The sequence below is a fragment of the Phodopus roborovskii genome, unplaced genomic scaffold, assembly GCF_943737965.1.
Source record: "Phodopus roborovskii unplaced genomic scaffold, PHOROB, whole genome shotgun sequence".
Lineage (NCBI taxonomy): Eukaryota > Metazoa > Chordata > Mammalia > Rodentia > Cricetidae > Phodopus > Phodopus roborovskii.
The window spans coordinates 31,454,030-31,481,414 of record NW_026126567.1 but is presented as its reverse complement, the minus strand read 5'-3'; the positions used below and the strand labels follow the sequence as shown (position 1 = coordinate 31,481,414).

At 39.7% G+C, this 27,385-nt stretch overlaps 1 protein-coding gene across 1 annotated transcript; it reads left to right on the top strand.

The window, feature by feature from the left end:
* The first annotated feature begins 126 nt into the window (after positions 1-126).
* Tnfrsf11b (TNF receptor superfamily member 11b) lies at positions 127-27,158 on the top strand. Its single transcript, XM_051202537.1, has 5 exons — positions 127-290; positions 18,738-19,104; positions 22,798-22,989; positions 24,706-24,930; positions 26,623-27,158. Exons 1-5 carry the CDS (start codon positions 258-260, stop codon positions 27,009-27,011), a joined length of 1,206 nt encoding a protein of 401 aa, XP_051058494.1. The 5' UTR covers positions 127-257; the 3' UTR covers positions 27,012-27,158.
* Positions 27,159-27,385: the final 227 nt, after the last annotated feature.

The following is a 27,385-nucleotide window of genomic DNA, read 5'->3' as shown; positions in this document are numbered from 1 at the left end:
CTTTGGCCCCACGCCTTCGCACAAGATCCTCCCACTCCGGCACCTAAAGCGTTAACCCTGGAGCGTCTGGTACCCCTACCCCTAGCGCCCAGGGTTCCTAAAAAGGAAAGGTACAAGGTTGGTCCAGAGACTTGATCAAAGGCAGTGCACACTTCCTGTTACTCAGACCTTATATAGAACGTCATGATCGCCTCCACTGCACAGACGCACCTAGCACTGACCCAGCGGCTGCAGCCTGAGGTTTCCCGAGTACCACAATGAACAAGTGGCTGTGCTGCGTACTCCTGGTGGTAAGTCATGGGCTGGAGGCTGCTGGCCACCTGGGTTCAGAACCTCCCCTCCGGGCTGATGGGAACCAAGCCGGGCTTTCTCCAAACCCTGGGAAGCCTTTTTTCTAGCTACACATTACTGCTCTAGGGGGTGAGTGGCTTTTCCATGAAAAGGTTCTGCTGAGTTTATGCAGAGGGGAGAGAGACCCAGCGAGAGGAGACTTGGACTTTTTGTTTGGCTTTACCCATTTTATTTACCTTATTTATTTACTTGCTTATGTGGTGCACTGTGCCTTTCCTTGACCTGAGTTTTTCATTACTGCAGATAAAGTATATGCTAGGAAGAGAGGGTAGGCTTTGAAACTTGTGTAGAACTGTTTGGGTGGGGGGGGGGGTATGTCAGACTTACATATGTGTGTGAGGCATTAGAGAAACTATTTTTCTATTTAACTGTACAAATTAATATTTTAATAAAGTTTTATTAGTCTAGTTCTCAATGTCAACATAGTATGAAAAATATTAATAGACTAATGATAATTGTGTCCAAGAACATATTTAATCAGGTCAAGTTCAACACTAAGTAGGGCTCAAACCTTTTTTAAAATGCTGCTTGGAAAATAAAGGAATCTCTTGGAAATAGTATATGTCCTTCCTTCCTTTTTTTTTTTTTTTTTTTTTTTTTTTTTTTACTTAAAAAAAGTTTTCAGCTTAAGCTTTTGGAAAATTGCTATTAGCATTTACGTAAAAGTTTTTCTGTGCCAAACCTCTTTCCTTTCCATCACCAGAGTGTGAAACACATGCAGTTACAAATCAGACAGAGAAGTTTCTCTGTGAATGCTTGTGTCTGGGATGCACTAGAGTTCATGTTTGTATTTCAACCTCTAATTCACACAGTGAGAATGGAAAGCTGTGTGACCTTCCCCTTAGCTCCAAGGACTCAAAGGCATGCCTATGGAATAGCAAAGTCACTCTGGAAGAGTGGTCAGGAGACTACACACAAGTATGTTAACTATATGTGTACATATGCAGATATGTATGTATATGTAATGCATATATCCACTAGTACAGATAAATGGACAATTTTAAAAGTATATTTTTTAGGTATATGCGTATTTTGCTTATATTCATATCTGCTCACCACTTGTGTGCAGGACTGATTGAGGCCAGAAGAGGGCATCAAATACTCTAGAACTGGAGTTATAGACATTTGTGAGCTGCCATGTAGGTTCTGGAATAAAACACAGGTCTTCCAGAGGAACAGCCAGTCCTCTTAACTGCTGAGTCATCTCTTTAGTTACACTTAGAAGAACTTTCTAAGAAGTGAAACTTTTGGGGGACAGTGAGATGGCTCAGTGGGTAAATGTCAACCTAACAACATGAGTTCCATCAATCTTTGGATCCTGTGTGGGAGGAGAGAACTGACTCCTGAAAGATGTTCTCTGACCTCCATCCCACTCTTGGGCCAGTCTGTGCCTGCAGTAAAAAACACACCAAAGAAACGGAAGTACCCAAAGAGGAATGGACACCCAAGGGCTTGTACAGGTGGTAGTGCCTAACGACAGTTCTTGAATCGAGCCCTTGTGAATTGGCAGAAAGATCTACAAATACATTATTAGCACCCTACAATAAGTCCTTGTATCCCTCCTTTATTGCAATGTTCATATCCAGACTAGTCAACAGCAGAAATTGGTTCTGCTTGTATTTAAACTTTATATACGGATGTTATGTATGTTTCACTTTGGTTCCCTTCAAAGTTCTGTTCAGAGATCCATCACTGAATTATTTCTTCCAATAATTCTTCATAAATAGTAAAACAATAATTATTTTAGAGGTGGTCTATATAAGGACATCTGTACATTGATAACACTAACTTTAGATAATACAATTTTATCAGAAAAGAAAGCCTGGAATGTGCCATGAATATATAAATTATGAATAGAAAAGATCTCACTCTTTCTTTACATTCTGAGATTGATTTTATTTTATGGATGGTGGGAAATGGAATATCATACTTGTGTGTAAAGAGGCTGAATTCCCCTTGGTAAAAAGAGAGGCTTAGCTGTAGTAACAAGAAGCACCACCGATACTTGGTTCTTTGTATGAAACATTCACTAGGTACTGGGAACGAAGTGAATAGGCAGGTAGATATCACTGCTGTCCTCTGGACCTAACAGCATATTGGAAGAGGCAGATGTGGGCCAAGTATGGAACATGTAATAACAGTAACAAAAGAGGGATCCCCAGATTATTGGGGAATTAAAAAAAAAAATAAAAACGGCCTTCCATGAGCTCATAAGGGAAGTTGGAGTACAATGGTTCTCCGCTAAACCCAGTTCACATGCCCACATACCACTTGCCTGAGCAACAGCAGTGACTGCATTCTTCCCTCTGGAGTTCCTGTGTTCTATAACCTGGGGCGTGCATACCTTAAGACAACACTCTGACATCTCTACTTCTCAACACTACCTAGGTGATAACAGATAGCTAGAGGGTAACCTGGAACCATCTGTGTACAAGAAGTACTGCTGTACCAAGACGAGGAAGGGATGGCCTCTTTACTGCACCTTGAGAGAGCAATTGGGTATGCTGTTGCTGGAGGTGAAATCGAGACATCTTATTGAGAGATGGAAAACCTTGTAACAAAGTATGTTCCATATTCTTCCCTGAGAACAGGAGACATACACTAGTAGTCAGAAAGTAAAAGGAGAGGAGGGCAGTCCTCAGGATAGGTCTGTGGTCATGGGTATTCCTAGAATGCCCGCTAGCACAGTCAAGCACAGAGTTGTCCTGCAAGGAGAGAGCATTCATCAAACCAAGTCACTTCCTTCTTGGTTACCATGTGTTAAGAGAACAGGGAACATCAGCATGCCTGGCTTAAGTCCTAGGCTTTAACTGTGGTTAAAACTTCCCATCATCCATCATGCAGTGTCAGAACCCACCCTGACACCCAAAGCCAAGCTCTGAATTCATCCTTTCATAACAGATGGGGGTGGAAGGAAAAAGGAGAGAGGCAGCTGCTCAGGAAAACTGCCTGCTGTTCCCAGTCTTCCTTTAGCATAACACTCCTGGAGTTTCTGACTCCTGCTTATATTCATTTTTGCCTTTCCTCCCCTTCCCTCAGTGACTTGCCCCTAGCCTCCTAAAATTTTATTTTTATTTTTTGACACTGTGGATGTTCTGAAGGCTTCTAGAAGCATCCAACACTGACATGCATCCAACTCCATGCAGGCAGCCCTGCCCTGTGTCCATAGCAACCTTCTTGGCCTGGGTCACCTAGCAATCTTCAGCACAGTTACTAATGTCAATTTAGTTTTCAACTTTATATAGGTTAAAAAACACAGTTGCTGAATACCATTCATGGAAGGAGCGCCAAACGTTTAATTCAGAAAGTTGTAGACACTATGGCCATGTTTTTCAAAGGGATACTAAGCCCACAGTCTGCTATCCTAGCTTGTCTAGACGTTCAGGAACATGCCTTCTGGGTTTTGCTTTCAACAGCTCCCAGCCCACATGCTTCCTCTGCATAAAGACGTTCTGTGAGAAACACTATTTTCCTTAGTATGGCATTAACCAAGAGAATTTTCTACATTATTAATTTCTACTTTGCAGAGGGTGGGAGATGGGGGGAGTACTTAAGGTACATGAAAACAAACAAACAAAAAAAAACTTTATATCTTTGGTTGCCACTTTTGTTGCCCTGATGGAGTAAAGTTGCCAAATTTACTAAAAAAATGTTTGTGTTTTACTCCATAGGGCAGGGTTTTCTCAACTATATTTGGCATTCTCTAACATGCACTTATAACCCTGAATCCTTTGAAACTACCTCCATGTCTCTCAAAATGAAATTTGGTGTACATATATTTTGCCTGCACATAAAGCTTTCATGAAATCAATATCCTGGCATAACTATACTGTAAAATAGTAATACAAGGAAAGTGATTTATATAATAAAACTAGCTTTAGTGGAAGACATAATGAAGTCATGATATGTTGGCATTTTAATGTGTTATTGTCACCACAGACACACAGCTAGGAATGAAGAGGAGCAGGTATGTCTTAGTGTTGACCTGGAAGCTTGATCAGGCATGGCTTTAGTGTGTTGGATTTCTGTATAAGTACCTCATGCTAACCGATTGCGCCACTGGAGCTCAGTGCTTTGGATTTCTAAAACGGTGAGCCAATCTTGGTAGCCATTTTAATTTCATTGCATTTCTTACCAAGTCCTTTGTTACTGAATTCCTGGCAAACTCATTGTGGAAAACAATGATGAAAACAAGTACTTTATGCATAAATAAAATGGAATTCCAGCATAGTCTGGATGATGGCCTTCGTTTTATTTCTGTGCCTGTAATAAAATGCCTGGATGAAAGCAACACAGAGAAATGGTCTGCTTGGCTTACACTTCCAGGTTGCAGTGCATGATAGCAGGAAATTCGCAGTGGTGGAAACTTAAAGCAGCTAGCCACATCCACAATCAGGAGTAGAGAGAAATGAATGCATGCATACTGGCTTGCTTGCTCATGCTCAGTTCTTTTTCTAGACTTTTACATAGTCCAGAAACCCTTGCCTAGGGGATGGTGACAGCCATATTCAAAGTAGGTGTTCCTACCTCAAGTAGACAAAGAAAAAAGTCCCTCATAGTCATGCTCACAGTCCACAGTCCAGCCAGACCTAGGTGGTCCTCCACTGAGACACTTTTCCTAGGTTATTCTGAGTGATGTCAATCAGACAATTAAAGCTAAATATCACAGTGATATATATATATATCACTGTGATATATATATATATATATATATATATATATATATATATACTTTTAACCTAGTTTATTATTCATCAACTGCCAACAGGACACTTGAAGACATGTAGGGCATATAATTATTCTTTGTTTTTCTGGATACCTAATGGCAACTGTCATGACACCCTTAGAAATACTTCCATCCATTTCCAGACTTTCTCCAAGGACAGGGTGGTAAATAAAACATGAGCTCATTGCAAGGACAGATTTTCATCTTCCTCATTTGTACTCACAAGATTTCTACCATCACGATATGTTTGTTTTCTGTGTTTAATGGACTATGGTGAAGTTTTCTAGAGCCCAGGTAATCTATCAGACATCTCCATGGATGCTGCAAGAGTTTACTTACCTATTGTGCAATTGCAATTTAACCTCCTGTGGTTGGACTGACAGCTTTCTGGGCTCCTCATACTGCCAGAGGGTTGCTGTCTACTGACTAGAGAACACAGGCCTCATAGTATTAAATTGGATCATTACTCAGTTATTTCCTGATAAGTTGTAAATGATTTTTAAAAGATTCAAACATAGTTGATGAGTATTAGACCCGAGAAATTTAAGTCTCTAGAAGGAGCCTGAACTTAAGATAAAAATAATATTAACAACCCAGGTCATTACCCTAGAGAACTATAGAGAAAGCTGATTTCACATGGCAAGGGAGAAAAGGCGCATTTCTAATACAGAGAGTCTTACAAACAAAATGCAAATGAGAGCAGCAGTAGCAACCATGTTTAGAAAAGAAAACAAAAATCAAAATAAAATTTAGCAACCCACAATAGCAGGAACTAGTGAATCGGAAATCCTAGCAACAGCTGTAAGCGATCTGTATAAGGAGAAAGAGTGAGGTTCAGCCAACTTGAAATAGATACAATGACAGTATTTTTATGTGACATATAATTAGCTTTTGGAACTCATTACCACAGAATATTTTGGAATAGCTAGCATAGAAAGTCTAAAAAAAGGAATACGCTTAGACACTTGTAAGGGATAAGAATAGTGTTACAGCACATTAGGTAAGGTGTGTGGTACCCCCCCACACACACACATTCATTGTGCCTCTGTAAGTGATGTGTGCTCTACCCACAGAGTAGAGCAGTTTATCACACACACACACACACACACACACACACACACACACACTCATTGTGTCTCTGTAAGTGATGTGTGCTCTACACACAGAGTAGAGCAGTTTATCACACACACACACACACACACAAACACAAACACACACACACACACTCATTGTGTCTCTGTAAGTGATGTGTGTTCTACCCACAGAGTAGAGCAGTTTAACACACACACACACACACACACACACACACACTCATTTTGCCTCTGTAAGTGATGTGTGTTCTACCCACAGAGTAGAGCAGTTTAACACACACACACACACACACACACACACACACACACACTCATTGTGTCTCTGTAAGTGATGTGTGCTCTACACACAGAGTAGAGCAGTTTAACACACACACACACACACACACACACACACACACACACACATTCATTGTGCCTCTGTAAGTGATGTGTGCTCTACACACAGAGTAGAGCAGTTTATCACACACACACACACACACACACACATTCATTGTGCCTCTGTAAGTGATGCGTGCTCTACACACAGAGTAGAGCAGTTTATCCCAACTGTAAGGTGACACAATATCCCAAGGGCTTGGGTAGACACTTTTTCCATGCAATTTCCCCCAAGTGACTAAGCCTGCAGACAGTAAATTGATAGGGAATGTAAAAGAAGAGGGGGATCTCAGTGAGGAAAATGCTTTGACATACATAAGGACTTGTGTTTGTATCCTCAGAACCTAGTGACAAGTGGGTGTAGTACCCACCTGTAATTTCTGTGCTCACAACATGGAGCCAGGGGATCCTCAGAACACATGGGCTAGCCCGGTAAGCTAAGACACCAAGCTGTGAATTAAGCTGAGAGACTCCATCAACGAGTGACAAGGAAGATATCCACCTTCAGTCTCTGACTTCTGCACACATGTATACATACACTCACATGCACACACATGGATGTCTATACCTATATAAATATATACACATGCATGCTGTACATATATACACATGACAAAAGAAGAAAGAAAACATACATAGAAAAGAGAGAGAATTCAGCCAGTGTCTAAGCTAAAGCTTGTTAACCTGTCCATCTGCTCTCCTAAGCACTTTTATGTTTGAAAACATGTAAGATCTACTGTCTGAACAAATTTCAAATACACACTGCAGCACTGCTATTAGTTGCATTATACAGGTCTCTAGATTGTACTCAATCTAATTGAAACTTGAGGCCCCTGGACTGGAACCCCACTGTGTTTTGCCCCTGGTAATTAACATTCTACTCACAGTGGGAGTGCCGCGTCTTTGAAAATAAAAAGACTAGCCCCAAGGCCTTCAATTCAATTCTCTCTGTGCCCAAGCAACACTGCCTGCAATGGTTTTGTAAGTACCCATAGATAAAGGGGAGAAACGGGTGAGAAGACTAAATTAGACTGAAAACCAGACAGCAGCTGTTCTGAGCATGCTCCCTGCCTTTGGTGATTAACTTCCCTGTTGATGTTTTTGATACAAAAAAATAAAATGAAATGAAAATCTTAGTTGCCTTTGCTAAGCTTCTTGTTAGGTAGCCGCTCCTTTTTCTGTTGTCCCCTGTCCTTGGTCATTCTCTGCTTCCTGTTTTCCTCTTATTTTTGTTCTTGCATGTGGCTTTGTTTTGTCCTCACTCTTGGTCTCTTGTCTTGTTCTTCTTCATAGTCTACACTCCATCCTGTTCCCACTCCGACTTTCCCTTGTCTTGTCGTCTCTTGCTTTCAGTCTTGCTCTTTGCACCATCTCCGGCTTCTTCTCAGTCTTATTATATTCTGGATCAAATGCATGTCCTTTTTAATTTCTTTCTTGTTCAAAACTTATGTTCTTTATCCTTAGAAAATGTTGATAGCAGGAGCCTGTTCCTTATAATATTCCTCCCCATCAATTTGCATCAACACTGCCAAAACCTGCAGTGTAATCTGGATGCCTAGATGCAGAGTGGTTAACAGTACTCTGCAATAGCAAGGCAGGCAGGACTCAAAGGTTTTGATTTCTTACTTCCGCCCTTACCTTTGAGGACTAGCCAGTGACCCTATTTATGCCTCAGCTAAACAGATGAGTTGAGCCAGGTGATACATGGGATGCCTGCTATAATTTCAAAGTTATGTCATCTGAAATTTGTTTTTAAAGAATCAATTATATATTGTTGTCTATCAAATATCAAAACCCAAGTAAATTTGTTTGTCTGTAAAACATTACAGGTATGTTTTTGCAGTGATCTCTTCTGTTATGGTTGTTAAAAGTTTCTTTTACACCATTGGTCATACTTAAGAAATCAAGAAATTCTGCTGAAGTCACAGAAATCATCCGAGAAGGAGCTTTTGAAATGTTACCTAACTTTAGAAAGTATATACTGGAGGGTCATACATTATTCTTCTAAACCAAAACCATTCCCATTTTCTCATTCTTATCATCAGCTGGTATACATAGAAATGGGCAATGTGGGCATTTTTTTTTTTCATTTAGTTAAAAGCCAAGTTCAAGACATTCCCCCAGGACTTACTGAAGAGGTGTAATTATGGTCACAAGCAATCTCCTTGAGTCATTGAGTAAAATTTTCTTTTCGTCTATATTCACAAAGAAGTACTTGACAACTGCATACTGCTCTTTAGAATAAATGTCAAACCTTCAGGCATTTGAAGCATGGTCATAGGCAGCCTGATAAGACCATTAAATCTACACTTTAATAACACATCAGCTGACAGGCAGCAGATCGCTATCCCCACATGCTGCTGCTTTCTTTCCTCTTCTTTTAACGTCCAGTAAAAAGGAAGAAATAAGAAGTAACTGGTCTGTGAGGATGTGAGTGATGTTTACTGTGATGGTATAGTCATTAGTGTGGTTTTTTTTTTTTTTTTTTGGTCTTTTTCTCCTTTCTACCAAGGATTCTCAATTCTCCCTTTCAAAACTTGATAGGGAGTTCTAGCCTAGTAAGGCTGGAGTGGGAGGGATCTGGTCACTTCAGGTGGAAGACTGGTGAATTAAAATGATCTCTTTTTTACTTCCAAACCAGGCATTTTATCACCAGTGTTGTGCAATACATTTCTGTACCTTTTGGTTGTTTGATTTTTCTCCTGATACTCCCACACACATAAACAATCTGCAAATATTACTTCCTAGGCAAGACTCTTTGCTTGACTGTTAACAGACCAATTGGGTATGACAGCCCAAGTGAAAACTCTCCCTCTGGTGTCAATGACAGGCATTGAGATTTTGGAGTTGCTTCTTTGCACAGAATAAAACCCATCCAGTGTCCTGACTGACTCAACAGTCAGTTCCCCACTATGTGTGATGCCTGATTCACAGTCATGGTGAAGGGTGTCACCAACAAAAGCTACAGTTACAAAGATTCACAATTAAGGAGAGCTTTATTTGGATGAAAATTAAAATCTCTGGGCAACAAACATTATAGAAAGCCTTAGCTGGGCAGCAAAATAGAGCAGTCATCGGATGCTTGGCAGAAATCTGAATTAAATACCCAACTCTGGGCATCACCAAGCTGTCTATATTCCCTCTCCTTCATTACTTCCTGCTGACATTTCCTCTGTAAACAGTCATTCATCTACAGTGTCAACCCAATTAAATGCCTACAAAGGGTGCAAATATAAAATAGACAGACATTGGTATTGTTTACAATGGCGATTACAGCTGCATGTCACATGTAACATTCCACATATTTTTCATAAAAATCCTGGGGGTGCAGAGATTCACAGACTAGAAACTGGGGAATTCATGGAAGTTGAGTGGTTTTCACTAATTTCCATTTTCCCTAAGGTTACTCAGATGAGATTTTTTAGAACATGCTAACATCTAGCCACTGAGTCCAGTGAAAACTACTACCAAATCAGAAGACCTCTGAGTACCTTCAACCCAGAACATTAAGCTGGTGTGGAGGATAGAATAGGGCCCCCAGTGCCAAATCTATAGAAGAAGTGATTCCATTTACTTTTTTCCTTCCTGGGCCCATTTAGCTTTTTAGCTCAAGGGGGCACTATTTTATTTTGCAATGACCTTATACTGAATATGAATTTAAGCCCTAATTTCCTAAGTAACAAAGTGTAAGACAGGATGGTTATGGCTTATTAGCCAGTGAAAGCATGGATAAGAAAGATCAAGCATATAAGAGGAATGGTGGGGAAGGGATGAGGGTTAAGATAAGGAGATGCACTATTGAAGATTTACTGCTTGGCATGAGATATAATTTATTTTCCAGTCTCACAGGCCTTTTTACCATAATCTCATGTTGACTACAGGAGAGTTTCTGCATCTGTTTGAGTGAATATAGATGGATGGTTGAGAGAGAATTGATTTAGTAGATGAGCAGATAAACAAGTGACAGATTATATCATATTTTACATGTAGTTATTCCCATGTCTGTCTCTCTTAAGACTGGAAAGCTAATTTCTAAGACTATAGCAAGAATATCCAGTTGGTAAAGCATTAGTTTCAAGCAGGTTTGGGTTTGAATTCTGGAAGGTTTGGAAATGTTATCATTTCTGACTAGTCACCCATCCCTCTAAGACTCAATTTATTCATCTCTAAAATGGAGATAATCATACCCTTTGTAAGGTGACTGTGAGAGATGAAGGGTAGTAGTATATAAAGAATGGGCTTAGGTGACAGCCTGCTATATAGTAATATTATAAAATGAAATGCTATTCTTCATACCATATGAGATATATGGTGTGATTCTTCAGCCATCACAGGTAGACAGTAAACAGCTACATATTTAACACAGATATTATTTGATTCCCCCCTTCCTTCTAGCTTCTATTTCACTTTGTTGCTAACATAACTCTTGTTACATTTTTCCTAACAGTGGCCCTTGGCCTTATGTTAATTAAACAATAGGTTTTGTAAATCAGCAATGTGTTATCTGTCAAGGAAAGGACCATAAGGATAAAGTGCCATCTTAGAATTGTGTTCAGAAGTATCAACATACTAAAATACAAGACCAACCCACAGTTTCTAATGCCAGGGTCTCTAGCTGAGAGCTTTCAAGTCTTAATGCTGCTTGCTGATGATCAAGGTAGGCCGAATCTCGAGAGCCAGGCAAAAGTAAGCCAGTACTATGGTGGAGTTGTTTTCCAGAAATACTATTATATCTCCAATGAGGTGATTATCATAAGACTAACTGAAGAAATATTAGGATCTAGGAAGCCAAACATATGAGGTTTCTACACATCTTTTGTATTACCCTGCAACCCCAGGTCTTTTTTCTTGAATGTTAAATTTTGATTTTGGTTTATTTTTTTCTTTTGTAAGTTGGTTAATTGGTAAAATGTTAACCACCTGTAAAACTTTTCCATCATAGCAAAATAACTTAATAATATTGCTATATAGCGATGTAGCATGAGTCTGTCATACGCAAATTGTTTTGTTCATTCTGACTGGATCTAAGCACAAACAAAACACTGTTCATTAATGTAAATGCTTTCAGAAAACTAACAGAAACTTGTGATATGAACAAAAATGACATTGAAAGTGAAATTTTACCTGAAGACTGTTCTTCAGCCTTAAGGGAAACAAGCTTACAACAAATTTGGCCCAGTAAGTCATCTAAGAAATCATAGTTGCATGTGTTTCCTTCCCCCATTTGCCTAAGAAACCAGTTGGCAGCAGAGCACAGGTGTAGAGATGAACAGATTCAATTCATTTGCTTTTACTTCCTTACCTAGAGACATAATCCTGGTTAGTGTGGAAATTACTATGCAGGCTACTCCTCAGGAGGGGACCTGGCAGCAGGAGATAAACCTCTCCAATGAACTGCCTTGTTTTTACAGAGGCTAAGTAAAAATGAAACAGTGCTTGCAAAACTTCAGGCAAATGAAAGAGGCCTTAAATAAAACCCTCTAAGTAAATCTTTTATCCCTGTCATTCTATAAACAAGAATATGCAGGCTGTGTTCATGTCCTGGCCAATGTTCCTTTACATGCTGGATAGTTACCTATGCTGTGTAATCCCCAATTATCTGAAATTTACATAGAAGGCATTCAAACTAAGCACTGGATTTTGTAAATATCTAGCTATATCAAAGACTTGCTATCCATTCCAACTCATATCAAACATTCAAAGAATGTGGAGACAAACTCTACTCTCTGAGTCTTTCAGGGAGTAGAGTGGGGGAACACATTGATCAGCCTTGAATCCCTTGGCAGGACCAAGAAAGTAACACCATTTGAAAGATACTGAAACTGATTTTATTATATGGTGCATCTTTATTATACATACTATTATGTACACATATATTCAGAAAGAGAGTCCTATGAACTCCAGATTGTCCTTGAACTTTATATAGAGCCAAGTACAATCATGAACTTCTAATATTCCTGCCTTCCCCTAGCATCTGCTTGGATTACAAGATACACTATAACACCCAGGTTTACACATTGCAGTAGATAGAATATAAGGATTTGTTCATGGCTGCTAGACACTCTACCAAGTGAGCTAAGAAGAGGATAGACAGTTAATTTTGGGACACATGTAAGGTGTGCAACTCCCTATTGACCAAGAAATAAAAAATATCTCCAGAAATAGATCTAATTCAAAATTTTTCATTTTCTACTACTTGTATAATCAACACACATAACTATACAACATGGTTATTTGAGTCTTGTGTTCTTTATATTATATGAGAAAAGAATGTATGTTTAATAAAAGAAAAATGAAATAAATATAAAAAATAAATTTTGGGTAAGACTCCCCAAAACTTGTTCTGAGATTCATTTACCCAACCACGTTAAGGCAGAAAGTTAAACATTAAGTCATGGTATGAAGATGCAAAGTGATTTTGATGAATTAGCCAATAATTCCAGCCGAATGACTGAACACGATTGGAGATAAAGTTGTGGGTCCTACCCTATGGGCATGAGTGATTAAAAACTGATATTGACCATTAAAGAAAATAGTTTCTATATTCCCATTGATTTAAAACTGATTCTTTTTAGAACATAGGGATCAGAATAACTCTCATTTTAGGAATTAGTGGTAGAACTAAGTTTGAAATCTGATCAAAATAGCCTAACAGAACTCTCCAACTTTCCAGTAGAAAGTGCACGGTAGTTCACATTGGGTTGCCAGGCTATATGCTTTTCACAATTTTATTCCTAACTCATTTTGTATGCAACTCAAAACTGTCCATGATATCTGTACATTTTCCTTTCTCATTTTTTCATCTCATCTCACAAATATTTGCAAATACTAAGTTAGTGTGTATTTTTTCCCTTGTACTTGTATTTGGTATCCTTGGGTAATGTATTTGCTCTGTTCTGTTCTATCTCCTACAGACATTTATGTGCTTAGAACCTTCAAGGCATGCACCCCAGTTGCATTTCTGCCCTGGATTCTCAATATGTGTTTCCAACTATTTGCTTAACATTAACACCCGTATCTCTTTTTTGTAAGAGTTCTTACCTAAAGTACTTCTTTTTATTCACCCACACTCACACTTCTACTTTCAGTAATTAATGGAGACCTCAGGAAATTCAAATTCAGCTTCTTTTATTACCAGCCTTTTCCAGCAAAATCAACCAACAATCATCTATTCTTCCCTCCCTTACCATCATTTGTTTCTCATAATCTCTGACATGACTGTATGTACAGTTCTTTCCTTCATCTCCAATCTCTTTTTCTGCCTCCATTTTTTAAAAAATCAGTGTGTAACTTATACGTATTTTATATCAGGCAAGGTTTACATTGATGCCATCATTTATCTGCATTTCCAGAGAACAATGATTGTTTTAGTCAATGTTTGATGAATGAGGTAATTAATTGAGGAATGGAGGGAGAGCGGGGGACTACAAAAGACTAAAATGACAAAAAAATTAATAAATAGAACTTAATTGGAAAAAGTTTATTTTTAGTATATTTCACAACTAATACCCCAAAACTTGTTCTAAGGTTCATTTACCCAACCATGTAAGACAGAAAGTTAACATCAAGTCATGGTGTGAAGGTGCAATGTGATTTTGATAAATTGGCCAATAATTCCTTCCATGTAACTGAGAGATTGTAGAAGAATCTTCATGAAACTCTCAATTGTATGTAACCTGAATGTGTCCTTTAACCACTGAGATGAACTTGAAAATGGCATGGTTTACAAACTGACCAGATGTCTAGCTAACCCTGGACAGCCCTCAAATAGTTCTCTGTGGCAAAGATCATGACGGGGGATTACAAAAGGAACTCCCAAACCAACTGACTATTTTCAGGCTCTGTGGAGGATGCTCTTAATGAATCTTCCATAAATGGAAACCCACTGGCTCATTCATGGTTCTGTAGACCAGAGAGCAAGCCTAGGAGTATGGGGTTGCCAGTATTGCATAATGCAAAAAATAAGCCTGCCAGAGGAAGTGTACTCTTTTGTGTTTTCGGAAGTCATAAAGTCAAATAAACCAATAGAGGCTCTAGTGAAACCATTTGGCATTTAAGAGGGGGTGGAAGGGATGAGTGAACCTAGACCTCAAAAGTGGGGATTGGTATACAAAAGGCTCCATACCAAGAGGTTGCTAAATAGAGGAGAGCAAAAAGTCTGAAGAAGGTGAGAAAAGGAGACCTGCCTGTTAGTTCTTTACTAACTGAATTGTCAAACCCAAGAACAGAGCAATGCTAAAGTTAGAAGAGTCACTAGAAAATGAGTTAAATCTACTCTTCCATCGTTACTCAATTTCATCTTCTGGAAACATGTGGTAGATAAGAAAAGATGGAAAGTGTTGGAATAGAAGATTCTTTAATGCTGTAACAACATTGAATATGGAAGTGGGGAATAAGCCTTTAGAGACAGAACGCTATGCTTTAGAGAAAAATAGTATGGAAGCTTTCCGAAGAAATTCCAGGTTAGTGAGAAGTGCTACACTGTAGGACTTACAGTTATTTTCAAGTACAGGTGATTGGACCAGATAATGTTTGGGTAGAGAATGGAAAAAAAAAGGCAAGAGAGAAAATACAAGAGAAAAGAAAAAATAATTTAATTTCTTTTACGAATTAATCATAAAATAAAGAAAGGATGTTCCATCTATAAAAAGTGCATTAAGGCTCAGCAGATGTGTGTATGTGTGTCTCAGCCTCTGCAGATGTTTGGGGATATCTGGAATTTATTTTTAAGCCCTTATTTAAGGTTTAAAATCTTATCAGTAGTCAAAGGAGGAATAACTAATGTTACAACCATGTGCCTTTCATTGCTCTAGGCAGTGCTAATGGAAGTGAGAACTGAGAAGAACTGTGTTCATCTTGTCCATCCTCTGCCCAGCCACTGAGTCCAGAAATTCTGTGTGGGAATTGGGGCTAACCAAAGGTTGAGAACTAACTATCCAATTTTGACCACACAGAGTTCTGTCCTTTCACAAAAGTGGATTTTTGTCCAAGTGAAGCACAGAGGTCCAATTGAACTTGCTGAAAACAAGTCTGTCATTCTTCAAAACCTTCTGGGTTTTAATTCCACGCAGTAGTCTTGAGGAAATTGCATCTACTAATTACTCCCTAATTCTTAAATCCACAACTTGTGTATTCATTTTTCTCTAAATTCCTCCCACCCTCACTTCTCTGTATCGTAAAGAAATGGTTAATTTCTATGGTATTACGGCAGGGAAACAACAAAATCAAGTCAATTTCCTAGGAAAAGGCAAATTGTCTTAGTGTTCTTGGTGATGACACTCTGAGCCTGAAAGATATGGGGTCTGAAATATTTCAGATTCTGACTTTTAAAAATGATTTAAGAATATCTGCCTATGCTTTGACAGCTGAAACCGCTTATCCCCAAATTCTACAAAATCGGAAAGTTCATGAACACTTCCATGAGAGTTGGGAAGGTTTGAATTCAGGTTTTGTATGTCCACATTAGCAGTACTAAGCTATTCTTGGTGTTTGTGTGGCCCTGTAGGACAAAGCACATGAGCAGTTGTCATTGTTTTCCTGCCACATCCTGTCTTCATCACATTCAAGTAATGGAGTAATCACTACCACAATGGTGATGAACGAATGAGCATCTCTACCCTGTGGGAATGGGCACAGGACAACTATGAGAAGCATAGCTGGATGTAGCCTGTCTGGACCAGTGAGCCAGACCTCCTGAATACAGACAGAACCCTCAAATGTGGCTTTCCAGGAAACTTAAAGTGAACAGCAAAAGAGAAAGAAATAAAAGCATGTCTCATTGCTTTCACATGGGTTGTGTTAAGAAAACCTTATGCCATGGCACTGGGGATTGGAGAAATATTTGAAGCAGATCCTTAAAACATGGCTCATAGCATATTCAAAGGAACAATCAGCCAGCCATTCCTTTCATTTTTGCTTCCTGCAAGCCAACAAATTGCCTCAGGGAAATGAAAAAACATGCTCAAGTTATGGGGTGCCCTGGTGAACCAGCAGGCCTGACTTTGCACCTCTCCACTCTCAGCTTGTAGATTAGAGTGTCTCACCTCAAAACACTCTGAAAAATTCTCTGCTAAAAAAATCCATCATCTTGGAGGAGGCATTTTTTTTTCTTTCATTTTATCAGCTCATATGGTCTAAGATGCTGCCCATGTTCCAATGGGAAGTGAATGGAGTCACTTAGATTAAAATAATGAATGCTCTTGAAAGAAGCTAGTCTTTACCTTGGCCAAATATGATTTAACAGGGAAAGCCATTTCTCTAGCTCGGTGTGTTTTTCGTAGGTGTGTGTGGTAGGAGAGGGGGACGTTTCCAGAGCTCTCCAAGCAAGTGCGTTTGGAAAAAAGAATTATTGTGTTTGCTTTACTGCTTTCCTCAAACCTGTAAATGGTTCTTGTTGATCCCTGTATTAAAAAAACAAACTATAAAAACCAAGCAAGCCACCTTCTACAGGCAGATGACGCTGCTGCTTCTGGGGACACACTTCCTGTAATTAGTGCCCGAAGACCTTTGGGAATGCAGAACAAGAGGCAGAGTTCACATACAGTTGGCCCTCCAAAAAGCACTCTTGCCTGCTGTTTCTTTTCTCTTGCCTCACAAACTTCTTGCCATAATGGATTGCTGGGTGTGTCCTTCTGTATATATGTTTCTCTTATTGGTTGATTAATAAAAAAAACTGATTGGCCAATAGAGGCAGGAAGATAGGCAGGCCTAGGAGATGAGGAGAATGCTGGGGGAAGGCAGGGAGAAGAGCTGAAAGAAACACCATGCTGCCCAAGGAGTAACATGCTAGATTACTGGTAAGCTACAGCCTAGTGGCAATACATAGATTAATAGAAATGGGCTAATAATTAACAAAGAGCTAGCCAATAAGAAATCATAGCCATCAGCCAGCAGTTTTATCATTAGTAAAGTGTCCTTGTGTTTATTTAGGGTTGAAGGGTGGCAGGACCAGGTGAAACAGAAACCTCCATCTTCAGTAGACGGTAACTTCTGAAACTGACCCACTGATGTTTTCCCAGGCTAACCCTGGCACTGGCAGTCATTTCATCTTGTGTTTTACCTGTGCAACACAAGATTATTAGCCTGCAAGCTTTTTGAAAAAAAATTTCAATTTCTAAGGTTCTAGGAATCTTCCTAGTGGATTGAAAGCTTGAAGATAACTGTCATGAAAGACTCAACAGGATATTCCTAGTTCCTGACACCTCATAGACATTTCTCGTGGATCTGTTGCATTAATAAATCATTGAATGAATGAATGAATGATTCATGCTATGAATGATCACTGATAATATGTACTTTCCCACACCATCAACTCTTTATTCCATTGCTTTTCATCATTAAGTCATAATTAAGGAAACTAAAAGAGCCATTATCTAGTTCTGAGTCCAGCTACTGTGATCACATTAGCAAGTATATTCTGCCTATCTCCCATTCCATGGTTTCCAATCTCCTTAAGCTGATTCACCATTTATTTTTTTTACAATAATGCTTAGTTTCTAACATTCCACTTAATTTTACTGTATGCATTTTCTTCTCTAACTAGACTGTAAACTTCATGGTCCAGAGTTTCTGAACCATTTCACTTAGACCTGTATCTGTCATACTTAGAACAGCCTGTAAATGTTTAGTAACTAGTTGTCAAATCAATAAGATAGCAAATCTTAGTTCATTGGTTCCATACATCAGAATCAACAAATTACTTTGATTCATTTGTATTGCTAATTCCCAAAGCTCAACTCCCCACCAATAGAACCATACTGCTTCCCGGCATGAGTATTGGAGGTTTACATATTTAACAAGGAGTCTAGATGACTTTGGTGTAACTATTGTGTGTGACCAGTTCATCCATTCACTAACCCAGAGATGATCCTGACACTTGGGATATCTGAAGTCTCAAATGGTTACTCAGTGGTATCTTAAGTGTTATTGCCATTAGTGCTATTCTTAACTTTTTTTTTTTTAAAAAAAAATATATTGCAGTTGTCTGTGAGCGTACATCTTTTCGTTTCTGTCTGTCTCCTTGGCTGTTGGCATAAACCACTGGGAGCAAAGCTTTGGTTTTGGAACCTTCTTTGTATTGGGTCTCCTTGGAATAGCATTGAAGTTAGGTACTGAGTAACTTTTGTCTCAGATATTGTGTTTGCACAGAAATACCAACCTATTCCCACCCTAATTAAGCACTGTGTCCCTTCTAGCTCCTAGACATCATTGAATGGACTACCCAGGAATTCTCTCCTCCAAAGTACCTTCATTATGACCCAGAAACCAGTCGTCAGATCCTGTGTGACAAATGTTCCCCTGGCACCTACCTAAAACAGCACTGCACAGCGAGAAGGAAGACACTGTGTGTCCCTTGCCCTGACCACTCTTACACAGACAGCTGGCACACCAGTGATGAGTGTGTGTACTGCAGCCCAGTGTGCAAGGAGCTGCAGTCCGTGAAGCAGGAGTGCAATCGCACCCACAACCGCGTGTGCGAATGTGAGGAAGGGCGCTACCTGGAGCTCGAATTCTGCTTAAAGCACAGGAGTTGCCCCCCAGGCTTCGGAGTGGTACAGGCTGGTAGGTATCTGCTATAATGTGCAGAAAAACCAATTAGGACTATGCAAAGCCAGACAGTAGCTAGTTTAGGGGACACTTGTCCTGATAAACGGTAAACGTACCTGCTGTGTGCTGTGTATCTGGGTGGTTTTCAAAGGACCTTTCTCAAAGAAATACTTTGTCACTACAGTGTAATTTAGTGAGGAGTCTCAAATGCAGGGAATTACTCCCTAATGAGCTACATGATGTATGGCTCCGTTTTCAAGGCCCATTGTCTGAGTGGCACCAGGAGTAGCTGATATACCCTGCCCCATCTCACTTCGGCGGGAACGGATTCAGATTGCAGGGCTTTTTGACAAACATCCGAAATGTTAATCAATACCAAGAGAGTAATTATGCTGATATTAATGAGACTCTGGAGCATGAACAACGAGCAGTTATAATTAATTATGTAAAAATGGGAATGGCTAGGGGAAATACATCTCATTATTAAAAATGAAGCTGGTTTCTCCTTCTGGCATGGGAGTCTAATGTTTGGGAGGATAAAGACAATAGCAAACCTTTAACTGGCTATTCCTTATCATAAACAAAGCAGATAGTCAAGCCACCAGGAAGTCCTTGTGTATAAACCAGTACTATCTCTTCTTGCCTTCCCAGCAGCATGGGCTGAGGCTAGTGAGAAACTTTGAAAGCTGAGACCCAGACATTGCTTTCCTTTTGTAACACATGCTCAAAGTGGCACTGTAGATTACAACTGCTTGTGTCTTAGGAAATGAACAGCCTCCATGTAGGAGGAGGAAGGGAAGAGTGATCCCGGTGAATTTAGATCACTCACTTTAAAGCAGGATCACTCAACCCAGCCTCTCGACTTAAGCTGGACCATTCTCTTCTGTATGAGGCTGTCTTGTGCCTCTCTAAGCCCCAATGATGGCTTATCAGCACCCCTGGCGCCTAGCAACTAGCTAACAGCTATAGACCTCCCTCAGGTGTGGGAGGCCAATTTGCTCCTGGTTGACAGGTTATCGTACACGTTCCCCTAGTATATGTTCATTGCTTGTGACAAGTTTAGATAACAGGTATTTTCAGTTTGAAGGCATATATGGAAAGCATATACTTATTATTTGTGACTAGGTTAAGTTTAGATGACAAGTATTTTCGATTTGAAGGCACACACTTAAAGCATATCCAATTAAAGTCAGGTGTAGCAGCAAAGGCCTGGGTTGTTCCATCTCCAAAGACACAACCAGGATGGAGACAAGGTTGAGGCTAACCAAGGGTATATATCCGTGGCTACAGAGTGAGACCATGTCTCAAGCAAGGTAACAAACAAGCGAAACCCCAAACAAAATCTTGAAATCTAAGTCTCTTTCGTAGTGAATCGTTAAAAGAGTGAGCACTGCAGGAGAATCCACAGTAACCCTGCTAGATGGAGCGTTTGAAGGAGAAAGAACTTCTATGCCCTACTTTTTATTGGGACTCAATACTATCCCAACCGATAGGGGGAAATACTCAAGCAAGCCTACTTACTCCAGTAAGCTGGACACAGTGAGCTGTGTCCATACAGAGAGGGAGATAAGGCAAGGACAGTGCAGCTCCAAACCTTGAAAACTGATAATACCGGAAATAGTTGGGAAATAGTGGGGTTGTTGCCCTTACAGGCATGGAAATACTTCTGAGGGGTGAACTAAGTCAGAAGACTTAGAACAAAGGCACATGGTGGAGCTTTTTCAACTTTTTCTCTCCAAAACCCTGCAAAGTGGTTCTGCCTGGAAATAAGAGGTTTCAAGGTCAAAGGGGAAAGAAGGACCATGTGGTGTTATCCTACAACATGTGTGATGACTACTTTTGTTGTTGTTTTGAGAACAAGATCGCTTCATTTTCTTCTCTTCATATCCACTTGCTGGCCAGCTCTCTACTTCTTGTCAAGTTACTTAGGGCTGTCAGATTGAATTACAATTCATCTTATCATTGTAGCATTTTACATTTGGCCTGCCAGACTAGACATTTGCTATTTCTACCAATCCCAACAAGGCAAAACCTTTCTTAGATGGTTCCATCTTTTTTAGGCACAAAAGTCTTGTCAGTTTTAAAAGAAATCCTGCTAAGAGATTTTTTTAGATGAAGTTTCCAAACAGATATAAAACTGTATGTGTCATTCTTGAATTTCTCTTGTTAAAGAATTGGAAAGGCCAGTTTACCAAGAAACTATTTTATACATATGACCTTTTAGTTAGGTGACATAAGAAAACTCAACCCACAAACATTGTACCTGAAGAATGACAAATTCTTTCTGTATAGATAATGTGGCCGTCAGCAAATAGATCCTTGGGTTCACACACTCACGTCTTGTATTCTCTGTAAGTTGGCAGGAACTGGATACCAAAATATTTCTACTTACAACATGGTACAGTTTAGCATGGAGTAGTAGGGTTCCACTGAATGGGAGGAATGTAGACAGTACACTGGGAACCAAAGAAGCCCACTTTGTGGGATTAGGGATGGGGGTAGGGGTGGGGAATGATTTTAAAGACAATATCCCTGCAGTGTTGAAAATAGCATTTATGTGAGACTGCAGGCCTGTGGTTTCTCCTCCCCCTTGTCTTGCTAGTCCTTTATCATTTTTACAGGTCAATGAATAAAGGAAGAGACAGGAGACTAAACTAGAACCAGTCCGTTTCACCACTTTCTTTCCAGGATGGGTAAAAGATATGATGAAATAGGAGGTGGAACTTTTAATAAGTAAATTTTAATAACTTTCTGTAGCTTTCATTTGTCTCTTTTGTGTTTGTTATCTTGCATGAACCAGAGTTGCACTGTGAAATCTACATTTGAATACTGAAGTCTAAATCTGTTCAGCCAGCTTACACTAGGTGGAGATAGTTTCATATGCACATACACTATGATGTGTGCTGCGTCCATGCATAATTGAGTCCAGGGTTTGAATATATTTATTTTGTGGCATCTCTATTGCAAATCTCTTGGTTAGAGTTTTTGAAACCAATGATGTCTTCAAAGGTATTGAATGTCTTAAAACCAAGAAGTAAAACACCCTTGTATTTACCCTTCTGAAAGTTTTAACAACATGCTTTACTCAACACCATAAATAAATGGTATATCATCATCTGTTTATTATGTAGCTCAATGTCCGGCTTACATTTGTGAGTAAGCAGTCAACTTTACCACCACCTTCAAGAGTTTGCTATAACATGCTGTTCTCAAGGTTAGCACGTTTCACAATTAGGAACTCGGAGAGAAAGGACTTCTGTAACAAATGACTGGAATTTAAAGATGCAACATTCAATGGGTGCTGATTTCAAAGTGACAGTAAAGCAGACACGCAGCAGTTATCTTGATGATTTTCCCAGGAATAATTGCGCAAAGAATACGGTTGACAAGCCTCACTGGCGCTTCATCAGAGACAGGACTAATGAGTACTCCACCTTCTTGTCTTTTCATCTACAATTTCAGGAGCATTTTGTAGGTAACAGCACTGCAAATTTGCGTGGGTATTACAAGAAAGAGAAAGAGCCAGAGGGGCTGACTGTCGATGTTTTGTTGTCTTTGTCTAATGGAGTGAAAAATGGAAATTCTGAAACTTTCCTGCAATAAATAGTAGTAAGCACAGTGAAAACTTGGTTCAGAACTGTGCTTAGTCTTTATCTGCAGAGAAAGGGTTGGGGACCAAGGCACTAACTTGCTGGGTGTTTTCCACAGGAACCCCGGAGCGAAACACAGTTTGTAAAAGATGTCCAGATGGGTTTTTCTCAAATGAGACCTCATCCAAAGCTCCCTGTAGGAAACACACGAACTGCAGTGCACTTAGCCTCTTGCTAATCCAGAGAGGAAATGCATCCCATGACAATGTATGTTCTGCAAACAGAGAGGCAACACAAAAATGCGGAATAGGTAATTATGCGCCAAACCATGCTGCCTTCTTACACCATTTCAGCGTATCTTCCTCCTCTGAGAGGAACACACACTCCCATTTTCTCTTTTTTTTTTTTTTGACACTTAATCTGCCTGACAGTTGCTCAAAACTCAAACTCAAAACACAAATGAACAAAAAAGTCCTGAAACAATCTGTACCACCTCATTACTCACAGGGGCATCTCAGGCTCCCCACTTCTCCCCTCTGCCTCCACACTAAAATCAAGTATAGCCCACTGGTGGTATCAAGCTGATTGCTTGTGCCCAAATTAACTGTGCTTAGAAGTTATCTGCTGAGAAAGGGTTGGGGACCAAGGCGCTAAATTACTGGGTGTTTTCCACAAGGAGCCTGGGAGTGAAACACAGTTTACAAAAGATATCCAGATGGACTCTTCTGGAGACCTCATCGAAAGCCCCCTGTAGGAAACACATGATTTCAAATTGAAGACTTACACATTTTTATCATTTCTAAGAATGTCCAAATTAGCTAAAGTATAAAGCAGTAACTAAAAAGCAAAATGTCATAAACTGATGAGAAATTAGAAATGAAAACTTGGCTTCATTAGGAATTTTATCCATAGCTTCACTGTGTGGAAGCTGCAGGATGCTTTGGTTGTGTTAAGTTCTCTGCCTGTGGTCCCCACACGTACAGTACATTAAACCACTCCCTGTTGGTGATGGGATCAATGTATTCTCTCATCCTCCCTCCCTGCTACCACACTAATCTCAACAAGTCACTGTGAGTTCTAGTGCTATGTGCTTTCAGGCATCAGGGCAAACAATGGCACAAACCAACATGACTCTCAAAATCTCTTTCTCTACTACATAGAAACACGAAGTACAGGAATGGACACAGGCATCTTCTATAGTTCCAAACACTTCAGCTGTTTTTCACTGTGTTACCAGATACATTAATTTATCCTTTTTTTTAATTAAAAATAGTAAAACGAGTGAAAGGGTAATGAAATGGGCTAATTTTAGCCTTACCATTGGTTTTTATGTCAGCATATGTTTTATTTTTGCAGTTAACTAAGTATTTAGTATATAGCAAGCCCTCTACTTTATAAACTTTGATATTTATTGAAAACACTTTGAAATCTGCTTAGAAAAACTATAGATGGCTAGTGGCTTAACACTCATCTTCATGTCTCCTGATTCATTTCTACAGATAAGCAACATGTTTGCTACATATACATAAAATAATACACTACCACGATTGCACATAAAGTATTATACTATTTTGATTATTGCTTAGGTTCCTTCTAGGCAGCGATTTGGTGTTTTGTTTCTTATTTGACACTGACCTTGTGGTACCCACTAGTCACTAACTAAACTTTTAGCAAATAATTAATATTTACATCAAGTTATAGAATTTTAGTCTACTATTTGTGTGTATCCATATTAAATTCTCATTCAACATTTATTAACTTACCCTTTCCCAAAAAATGACAAAGGAACACAAAAGAACACTACACAGTACATTAGCCCAGTTGTCTCTACCACTAAGGGCATCCAAGGAAGTTGTTTATTTGAATTTCCCATTTTAGCATGTTGTTTCACAGAAAACACAACCCCATATTTAATTTGTGGTTGATTTTGCTTGGTTTTTTGTTTGTTTGTTTGTTTTATTTTGTTGGAAAGACTGTGGGAAATGAAAGTGTTCAGTGAATCTCTTTATTTTCCACTTTCCTATAGATGTCACCCTGTGCGAAGAGGCATTCTTCCGGTTTGCTGTTCCTACCAAGTTTACGCCTAATTGGCTCAGTGTTCTGGTAGACAACTTGCCCGGGACCAAAGTGAATGAGGAGAGCATAGAGAGGATAAAGCGGCGACATAGCTCACAAGAACAAACTTTCCAGCTACTGAAGCTGTGGAAGCATCAAAACAAAGAGCAGGATATGGTGAAGAAGATCATCCAAGGTACTGTCTCCTGAAGTAAATGAGTCAGTCAACAGAGACACCTACTTGTCATAAAACACGAATGGGCTACTTGTCTATGTAGTGGGGTGGGTGCTTCCTCTGGAATCATCATAGACCTGACAATTTTTCGCTAAGTGATAGTGTTGACATGATTCCTGTCACATCTAAGGAAGAATCTGTTCTCACCTCTTCTCTGATTGAAAGAAGAGGCACAAACTCTTATACGATGAACTAAGCTGAGGGGGGAAAGGACCCGAACTCCCCTCTCCCCAGATTCCTTAGCTGTTTCTTCAGCCTCTAGTCAAGTTTGCCTAGAAGAAAATCCTTGAGCCCTTGGTGCTTGCTTTACATTTTGTGCCCTGCTGTACTTAGTAAATTTCTTCAGAGAGGTACCAAGTGTTTTGCAGATAACCCTCTCATTAATCCTAACAACATAGCCTGCACCCAAATTACCATTTTAGTGACATCTGTGGTGAGGATTAGCAATGTCTGATACACATTTGAGCTTCTCAGAGGAAAAGGCTGGCTAAAAGCACGTGCTAGAATATGCTAGAGCTTCCTGGAGAATATTTAGAAACAATGTGGAGGGTAAAAAGCGAGGCATGGAGGGAAGGAGAGAAGAGACCCAAAGAAAAGAAGGTACCCTTTAGTCTACATGTCGTACATACTTCACGATGTCCAGTTGAACGAGTTCTTATTTCATTTACCATTTTGAAGACATGCCATAGAGATGAAGAAGGGGTTTCCCAATGCAGAAATTGCCCTGCTCTACCCTGGTATCTGACAGAGTTTCCCCATGCTACCCATGAAGCATCAGACATGGAAAATCAGAGCAATAGATTTTAGGATAATTACTTCCCCTTTGACAGGCCAGTGCTTTCACTTAGGCAGAGCAAACTTTTCTTGTGTTTCTGGCAAAACAAAATTATTCTCTGAACCTATAATTAGCCCTGAAGCAAAAAATAAAAAGAAATGGAAAGTCAGGGACTGTCAGTACGTGAAGGGACCCAATTCCCTGCTTTATAAATGAGAACATTGCAGCCCAGAAAGATGAACGGAATTGCCTTAAGGCTCACAGATAGTAAATGACTCATGTCATTAATAGAGACATTAGTTACTCCTTCTCATGTTTATGCCCAAGCTCATTGCTGAAATGCCCTCCAGGCTATGTGTTTGCTGTTCTTGGATTCTTGTTACTGACTTTCCATATCTGCCACACTCTGGTGCTTCTCTGGTGCTGTGTATATTTATTAAAGACTGGTTAAAATGTCTCTTGTTAGTAGGGCCAAGGTTAGATACCAACTTTTATCATATAAAGAACCTGGATACTTTATTTCTGTTTTTTCTTTTTCTTTCCTTTTTTTTTTTCTTCCCTGAAATGCTGTGAATTTAAATAGCACCTTTTTTTTTTTTTTTTTTTTTTGGCTTGTAAAGTTGAAAGCGATGAGTCTATAATTTTCCATTGTTCACTGTCAAAAAACGGAACTTCTCACAAGACTGTTGTTGGTTGTTTCAAAGAGATTGTAGGCTATCCTATAATCTCAGTGACATCTTAGCAACTGGAAGTAGCTAAGTCACCTAAGAAAGTTCAGGAAAAGCTTATCTTGAAATGAAGTTACAAATTGTGTGAGAACATCTGTCTGGGGTCTTAGATGAATAGGAATGACTTGAGCATTTCTTTGGTCCATACAGACATTGACCTATGTGAGAACAGTGTTCAACGGCATATCGGCCATGCCAACCTCACAGACGAACAGCTTCACGTCTTGATGGAGAGCTTGCCAGGGAAGAAGATTGGCCTAGAGGACATCGAGAGAACAAGGAAGATATGCAAACCGAGCGAGCAGCTCCTGAAGCTGCTCAGCTTGTGGCGGGTCAAAAACGGAGACCAAGACACATCGAAGGGCCTGATGTATGCACTCAAGCAATTGAAGTCATACCACTTTCCCAAAACTGTCACCCACAGCCTGAGGAAGACCATCAGGTTCCTGCACAGCTTCACTATGTACAGGTTGTATCAGAAGCTGTTTTTGGAAATGATAGGAAACCAGGTCCAGTCAGTGAAAATAAGCTGTCTATAACCAGAAATGGTTATGGTGCTGTTTCTTCAGGATGGGCCAGCTCCAATGGAGGAGAAGACTGTTTCTCAGGCACATAAACAGGCACAGTGATCCCTTTCTCATCAACAATGGGAGCGCAAACAACCCCTTTCCCGACCCCATATTAAGAACATTGAGGACTCTGAGTGGTCAAAGCGATGCACTCTATTTAGTAACTTTGCAAAGTCAGCTCTCAGCACAGAACCGCAGGCATGCTGATTGACAGCAGAGGATAGTCTTTACAACCCCACACAAAAGTCCCTTCCTTCCTTGCCTCTACAGCTGGATAATAGAAGTCTTCTGCTATCTTGCATGTCACTGTTGTCTTATTCTTCATTCTGAGGCCATTTGTCTAT